The sequence below is a fragment of the Podarcis vaucheri genome, assembly GCF_965113315.1.
Source record: "Podarcis vaucheri genome assembly, chromosome: 7".
In the NCBI taxonomy this organism is placed as follows: Eukaryota; Metazoa; Chordata; class Lepidosauria; order Squamata; family Lacertidae; genus Podarcis; species Podarcis vaucheri.
The window spans coordinates 26,704,155-26,712,759 of NC_138765.1; the positions used below are offsets into that span (position 1 = coordinate 26,704,155).

Here is an 8,605-nt window from a genome sequence, read left to right on the forward strand (position 1 = left end):
AGGCTTCTCTCTATGTTTGGATACATTTGCACACCACTGTGAATCAAGATGAAGGACTGAACCTTTCAAGACTACTCTGATTTTAACCACTGATTTCAAAACTGGAGTGGGTTTTTTTAGTGTCGTAGAATTTCTGAGCAATGCTGAGTACAAGCTTGCTAGATGATAACAGCAGTAGTGATACAGCCCATCCTTTCGTTTTCTGGATCTGCTCTTATGGGTGGATGGCTGCTACATCCCTGACCTGGCATTAACAGCACCCCCCCCAAAAAGCAAAAAAAACCCATTTTTCATAACTATGTTGGAGAGAAGCAGCGGGAAATTCCAAGTTAGAAGAGGGAGTCACAATTCCCAGGAAATTTCACTGGCAAAAAACGTAAGCAAAAAACCAAACAAAAACCACTTATAAAGAAATTAGACACAACTCAGATACTGAAGGTTCCCAGTGCACAAGTCATTGCATTTTTCTGGAGCTCATTCAGCAGGAAGACATTACCATGTTGGTCAGCAAATTCCAGGAGGTATATTTTTCAACAGGATGTGGAGAAGACAAAATACAACAGATGCTACCGGGGGGATGGGGGTGGGGAGTCCTTACTTTTGGATTAAGACCTAAAACCTCAGAACTAATATTTTACACACAGAGAGACACACAGAGGAATAAAATTTCATCAAGGCCGCTGTGCTTGTTTCATTTTTTTGAGATGAGTATATAGAAGGGTTATTTTGCAATTTGTTTGTTGTGGTTCCCAGAAGTGATGTGAAGCAGCACTTGAAGATCATCTCTATACTGGCTTAATGGTGTGTGTGTGTGTGTGTGTGTGTGTGTGTGTGTGTGTGTGGACTAGACATCTATATCTATCAGGAGTAGCTATTGTCTTCTTATGGTTGCTAGTGATGTTGAAATCCTCCTCCTCATCTATTAAAGTTGTAAGTTCTTTGTAAAGCCATTGGATGAGCACAAGCATCAATTTAAAGCAGTCCTATTTGCACGGGCATCAACTCTAGAATACTAAGCACATAGTACAATACCTAATTTATTAGGATCAGCTGGCTGTAGTCCTATGCCGTTTCCTCTGCTTCCCTTAAACTCAGTGGTGCTTACTTCTGACTGTAGACTGCAAAGCTTCAACTTGTGAAGCACAAACATGTCAGACTTTATTGAATAGAAGATTTCCAGACAGCTGAAATTCAGCCTGAAAACTTTCAACAGGAACCATTCTTGCGGAGATTGCTTCGTTCAAAGTTTATTGCTGCTTTAAAGTCTTTCAGAATTATTCAACTCGTTGTTTTGAACTGTTTTTTCTTCCACCTATGATTTTATTCGCCCACCAGCACACACCTCTTTGTAAACCACTTTGAGGTTTCTTTTACAGTCAAATAGTGGTGTATACACCTAAATAAATAAATAAACATTGTTCCTCTGCATCCAACCAATCTATGACAGCAATGGATGCGAATTTTATCTTTGTATGGTAAGCTGGTTTCTACAACACACGCTCACCCCCTTCTCTCTCTCTCTCTCTCTCCTCCCTCCAGGCAACCAAGAGACATTATCAGAGTTCTAAGACATGCTCCTGCGGTGGGTGGCCTGGAATGGGTCCAAAAGACCAGCTAGAGAAGGGGCCAGGCTTCCCCATCTATGCCATTCTGCTGCCCAAGACTCAGGAGTCAACATTTTCCAGGTATAGGTATCTGCGCTGCTTGCCAGGTAAGTGTGCATAGCAGGGGCAGGAGAATCCATGGCTCCGTGTAACTTGTTGCAATTTCCATCAGCTACAAACAGTTATCAGGGATGATGGGAGACATAGGTTGTCTATACAACATGATACACATGAAGCACACTTCACCCCACCACCCTGAAAAAAAGGATCCTGGGAAATGTAGCTTTATTAAGGCTGTTGGGAATTGTAGCTCTCTGAAGGCTAAACTATAGTGAGGCGGCGGGCACTGTAGGTTAAACCACAGAGCCTAGGACTTGCAAATCAGAAGGTCGGCGGTTCGAATCCCCACGACGGGGTGAGCTCCCATTGCTTGGTCCCTGCTCCTGCCAACCTAGCAGTTTGAGAGTATGTCAAAGTGCAAGTAGATAAATAGGTACGGCTCTGGCGGGAAGGTAAATGGTGTTTCCGTGTGCAGCTCTGGTTCGCCAGAAGCGGCTTAGTCATGCTAGCCACATGACCTGGAAGCAGTACGCTGGCTCCCTCGGCCAATAAAGCGAGATGAGCGCTGCAACCCCAGAGTTGGCCACGACTGGACCTAATGGTCAGGGGTCCCTTTAGCTTTACCTGAAGGCTAAACTACAGCTCCCAGGCTTCTTGGGAGAGGGAATGTGCTGTAAATGAATGGTGTGCATGCAGCCATAGTCCAGCAGGATTTGAGGGCCATAGGTTCCTCACCCCTAGTTTGTTGTGTGGGATTGCAGTCTGAGTATCATTCACTGAGCTGTGCAGCTCTGCAAATGAGCTTACAAGCTCTGAAGGGAACAGGAATAAGAAAACAGGGACTGCAGGCAGAAGCCTCTAAGATTTGCCCAGCTGTTTAACCCTAAGCTCCACAGATCCTCTTAGTGCTGCCATCTGGAATGAGAACCTAGGCCAGCAAGTTCGCCAAGGCGAGTCTCCGCAGATGTTTTGGACTACAACCGCCATCAGCTGATGGGAGTGAGTGCTGGCTAGGGCTGATGGGAGTTGTAGTCCAAAGCATCTGGGGGCTAATGCTACATGTGCATGATGTCACATATGTGATGCCCCCCCCAATCCAACTCTGTCCGCCATCCCACACCCACCCATCGCCAGCCAACCTATCTTTGTGAAAGGGACATGCGGGGCGAAGTTGCTTTGCCCCGTGTTTCCCTGGCAAAGCTTGCCAACGCAGCTTCCAGGAAGGCGCTCTGGCAATCATTAAAAAGGGACACAAGGGGTGAAGATGCCATGCTAAATCCTATCCCATTCTTATTCATTTATCTATGGAAGAATAGAAAAGAGTCTTTTTAAATGCACACTTTGACCAGCAGAACCTAGAGAGTGGCTTACACACTACTAGTGACATTGTCATTAGGACTCCCACCTGCAAAAATGATTGGTCTACCATTTCTGGCTCACCCCACCCATGGGTGAAACGTACTGCCACCGAACCATGTCTGCCAAACAAACATAAGGCAGTACACAACTCAGTGTTACTCAGAGGGGATCTGTTGAAACGAATGGACCTAACTTAGTCCTGTTCGTTCATTTCAGTGGGTCTACTCTGGGTGAAACTCAGCTGACAAGTACTGCTAGAGTTGGGAGAGTTTTCTGAGTTCGTCTGGTTCAGTTCCTTGCTCTGGGCAAGAACTGCAATGCAGGATACAACAAGGGCACCCTTGAAAAACAGCCATCCAGATTCTGCTTAAAAAGCCCCTCCAGTGAAGGAGTGTCCACCATTTTGCAAAGCACTAAGCCCTACCATGAGGAAGTTTATTCTAACAATTAGCCCACGGAGACTCATTTGGACAAAGGGGGGGGGGCAGTGCTCCACCAGCCTCAGTCTGCCCCTACCTCTTCCCTTGCACCCAGTCCTAGCGGGGCGGGGGCACTGGCTCTCAACTTCTTCCACCTTAATTTCAGCGTTGCCCTTGGAGAACTCGGCAGTGGGGAGGAGGAAGATAGGGACAAACTGTGGCCCTTGATGTTCAGCCCCAGACAGAGTAGCCAGTGATCAGGGATGATGAGAGCTGTCATCCTGGCCAAGGGATCTCCATCTCAGGTTGCTTCCAGACAGCCCTGATTCCATTGCAGGGAGATTGGACGATGTTGGTTATGTATTGAAATCACTCCTCCCTTGGAGGTTTTCAAGCAGAGGCTGGATGACCATCTGTCATGGATGCTTCAGTCGACATTTCTGCATTCCAGGGGGTTGGACTAGAGGACCCTCGGGATCCCTTCCAACTCTACACAGTTCTATGATTCTGCGAAATGAGCATCCATCAACTACAGGGAGGTTAGACGACGTTGCATCACCGCAAGTGCGTCCCAGGCTTCCCAACAGCCACATTCCTTATCCCCGCTCAGGCATAAAAATAAAACAAAATCGGATGTTTTCGAGAAGCGGGATTGTTGCGCAAGGTTTTCCCATCAGGATGCAATTGTGCAACCGGAATTTGCCATGTAAGATTGCAGCCCGCCCGAAAGCAGCAAAGCAGCCTGGAAGTGCCCCCCGATTTCTAGACTGTGCGCTTATCGGTCTTATGGATCGCCCTTTCTTGTGTCGGCAACAGGCATTTAGCATTCACTTAGCATTTACAATGTTGGCTTGGCTTCCCACCGCCGCCTCTCCCAACTCCTTGCCCCTTCTGCCAAGTCCTGCTCGGACGTCGTCCCACCGGCAGGAGTTCCCCAGCCCGGCTCCCAGTCCCTCTGCCGCCTCGGCCACTTACCCGTCTGGCCGCTGGCGAGATCCAGGTGCTGGAGCAGCTGGAGGAGCCCGAGCGCGCGCAGCGCCGGGCGCATCGTCGAAACGGAGCGGCGCCCACGATGCGCGCGAGCTCAGCCCGCCGCCCGCTCCACACCCGGCGCCTCCACCAGCGCCGCGGCATTCCCGAGCCCCACAGTCCCCGCCTCCCGATTGGCTGCCGGCGCCGAGCCCGGCCAGGGCTACTGGCCCCGAGGAAGAGCCAATCACCGGGCAGGGACTCCCCCAGCCCAGCCCACCCCCCGGCAAGCTGTGCCCACCAGCAGGCAGGGAAATCGCGTGTGGGCGGCTGGGGAGGGAGATTACCGCCCCTCCTCTCACTGACATACATAGCACGGAGGGGGGGGAGTGCAAAAAGAGGGAGGCTGGGCGCTTCGCACATCTGTTGTGTCTGCGTCCAAAAGTCTCAGCACCTCCCCTTCTATAGGTATTCAGAATCTATCTGCTCACCATGAACTCAGTGGCAGCAGGATTCAAATTTGCTTCCACACTACGAGTGGTAGCACCAGTATTACTGCCAGTGTTACCAGTACTGCCAGGTACCGGTGTTATTTTTTTACCTATACTTTGCTTACCTGCCAGGTACCAGTACTATTGCCTGTGGTGCTACCATTGGTGCCGCTAGCATACAGTGGTACCTCAGGTTACATGCGTTTCAGGTTACATACGCTTCAGGTTACAGACTTTGTTAGCCCAGAAATATTACCTTGGGTTAAGAACTTTGCTTCAGGATGAGAACAGAAATCGTGCTCCTGCGGTGCAGCAACAGCAGGAGGCCCCATTAGCTAAAGTGGTGCTTCAGGTTAAGAATGGACCTCCGGAATGAATTAAGTACTTAACCCGAGGTACCACTGTACTTAGGTAATTTTTGAGTCCCGCTTTTGATTGTATGGGGATGGCCGGTTCCTTAAAACAGGGGTAGCCAGTGCAGAAACCTCCAGATGCTGTGCTGGGCTAGAGAAAAATAATGAAGGGGGGGGCAGGACAGGTGCATATCAGCTGGTGCATAGTTTTCTGCCCCTGAATAGGGCTTCTTGAGAAACTGGTTTCACTCTGAAAATAAAAACTCGTTGCAGATTGATCTAGTCCAACCCCTGCAGTGCAGGAATCTTTTTGCCCAACATGGGCTTGAACTCTTGATCCTGAGACTAAGAATCACGTGCTCCACCAATTGAGCTATCTTGGAGCTGGCATGTTGAGGACAAGCACAAACTATTTTGGATTAAGAAAAACTGCATTTCAATGCTATAACTGGGTTAGCGTATGTACAGCCATTGTCTGATTTTAGCATCCTTCTGCCTCTCCTGGAACCAAAGCAACAGAAAGGGTTGCAAACAGAATGGAAAATAAAATATCTGGACTTCTCCGTCTCTCACTGTAAAACTGGGAGCTGCTTCCTGAAATTGCTTTTATTTAATGTCTAATACTTGGCAGTGCCTACTTTCAAAACTTGGCATTCACTCTTTTTCAGTAAACAGATGTCCGTCCCAACACCCAACACGCCAGGTGGCATTTGGCGCCATCAAGTGGTCATGACATTTGTCCCGCTAAAAGTCCCTTAGAACGAAATAACTTGCTTTGCCTGTGCTGAGTAGCAACAATTTGTGGGCCACCTTGAAGAAATAATGGGTTACAGGGCAAAGGCTAGCTTGCATAATGAACATTTACTTGAGCAGCATTTAATTGCATATTGAGGAGTAGGTGTGCAGAGCTCCTTTATATGAGGTGGGATTGTGAGTGGCCCAGGATCCCGCCCCCCCCCGTGTAGATTCCCCTTCATATGATCCCCAAACATACAACCAGGGGAGGTATAGCTGATGTGTTGGGGCTACACAGTGTGATCCCTCACATGCACTTTCAGTGTCTGAGAGGGAGGGCCAAATTGACCTCTCACCATTAGCCAGTAGTGGCTAGTACTCATGGGAATGGTAGGGTGGAAGGTGTGGAGACCAACAATAGGTGGTGCCACCACTAACCAGACCCAGAACCAATGGCAGGCAGAGCCAACTAATTCTGGTTCTGTTCTCCTCCCTCCTTGCTGAAATCTACAAGGGCAACACTGAGATTGAGAGGGAGGAAGCTGACAGCTAATACAAACCCCTGGACTTGCTACAAGTAGGAAGGGAGACAGGTGTGGGCTGGCTAAGGGCAGACTGAGGTTGGTGGGTCAGGGCGCATTCACACTAATGGACCAGCCTCCCCTGGTGTTAATTCCCAAACTATGGTCTGTGGACAAGCTTCATTAAGCTGGTTTACGGTGCGTCTGCAAAAATGCAATTGAAAATCATACAGCAACTACCACAGTGCACTGCAATTGCTGCAACAGGCAGAAAAATCATTGTGTGGTCTGCCAAGACCCTCAGCAACTTTTGAGTGGTCAGTGGGGAGAAGAGTTTCACAACCACCAGTTTAGCCTTGCGAATGGGTGTTTTTAAAAATACGATTTCTTACCTGCCCTTTACCATAAACACCCAGGGCAGGTTACCATGTAATATATAGTTATGAAAACAAATGAACAGTTATAACTCTACAAGTTAAGCTCTTCCGGCTAGAACAGAACAGTATAGATTCAGCAAAAGAGGTGGGTCCCACAAAGCAAAACAAAAGCTGTCAAATTGCATGTTGATTAAGCCATTAATTTCTCCTTTACATTTGATTATGGATAAAAAGCAAGATTGATACAGGATCGTTCTGATGTCTTTGCTATCCTGAGCAACATCTTAAAGGCACCGTTCCCTTTGATTCAAAAGAAAAGAGGCTATGTGAATTATTATTTTTGCCCCACTTTTAAAAAACATGAATAGCAGCAGTAATCATAAAACAAATTATCAAAGGCAGGATAAAACAAAAAAACCCAAAAAAACTGCTTAAACAGCCCAGCATAACAAATAGTAGAAGCTAAAAGAAACCCAAGGCTTGGTGAAACAGAAGTATTGAGTTCATGTCTAAGGCAGACATGAGAAACCTGTGGTCTCTCCAGATGTTGTTGGACTATGACTCCCACCATCCCTTCCCATTAGCCATACTGGCTGGGGCTGATGGAACGAGGAGTCCAACATTAGGAGGGCCACAGTTTCCCCACCCCTGGTCTAAATATTAGAACTGGCCCTAAAGATCTCAAAGGGGAGGAAGTTGCTTTGGAACACTGCATTGGCTGAAACTATCGTATTTAACTGAATGGTGCTTTGAGATATACTGGGTCGTATGTAATTAAATGAAAAGATTTACAGACTTTATAAAGAATACATCTATGGCTTATGGAAGATACAATAATTATCAATCTGCTGTGCCTTCACAACACTGAAATGCAGACGCTGTATATAGTATCACATCCATGTCTGCACCTCAGAGTCACGAAGTCTCATACAATTGTTCCGTTATTATTGCATTGTTGTGCACAATCCCAGTCTCTGAGCCAGAGACTCCAGTGGTTCATGTGCTTATTTGTTTATTTACTATATTTGTATACAGCCTGAAGATCATAGGTCAGCTCACAACAGAAAAATGCAAAACAAGAACACAAAACACATATAACAAAAACAACACCCCCCAAACACATTTAAAAGGCCATAGAATGTTAATTAGCCAAAGACCTGATTATAAACGTTTTCGCCTGGCACCTAAAGATATGTAATGAAGGCGCTGCGGAGAGCACTCCACAAATGGGGAGCCACTGCAGAAAAGGTCCATTCTCACATTGCCACCTTCTGGATGTCTCATGGAGGAAGGACATGAAGGGCCTCAGATGATTATCACAGGGTTTGTTTGGGAAAAGGTGGTCCTTGAGGTATTGCTGTCCTGAGCAAAGGAACTGGTTTGGCTGGTTTCCTCTTATAAATCCTACCCAACATATACAGGACCACAGGTTTCAAAGGGACCCATGGGTATCATCAAGACCCCCCCCAAGCCCCTCGTATATTCCTAGACTTATCCTTTGTAAAGGTTTTATAATTTTCTCAAACCTATGTTACAGAAATACGAGTATTTATTTAGTTACCTTGACTTCACTCGCTCTTTTGCATCTTTTGATTTGCCTGGAGTTCTATTATCCAGTTGCTTTTTTGCAACTCACTTCTACTCAAGAGTAGACCCCACTGAAATTAATGAACCCAAATTAGTCATGCCATGCCCATCCATTTCAATGGGCCAACTC

The 8,605-nt window shown here is 47.0% G+C and overlaps 1 protein-coding gene across 2 annotated transcripts in view; it reads right to left on the reverse strand.

Annotated features, from left to right (window-relative positions):
• The window catches only part of LOC309537108 (discoidin, CUB and LCCL domain-containing protein 1-like), a 44,614-nt gene extending 40,053 nt beyond the window's left edge, over positions 1 to 4,561 (reverse strand). For both annotated transcript variants that reach the window (XM_082231612.1, XM_082231611.1), the window contains exon 1: positions 4,418 to 4,561. In XM_082231612.1, the coding sequence (XP_082087738.1) occupies positions 4,418 to 4,490 (73 nt within the window). In that variant the 5' untranslated portion in view covers positions 4,491 to 4,561. The remainder of the gene's footprint in view (positions 1 to 4,417) is intronic.
• Positions 4,562 to 8,605: the final 4,044 nt, after the last annotated feature.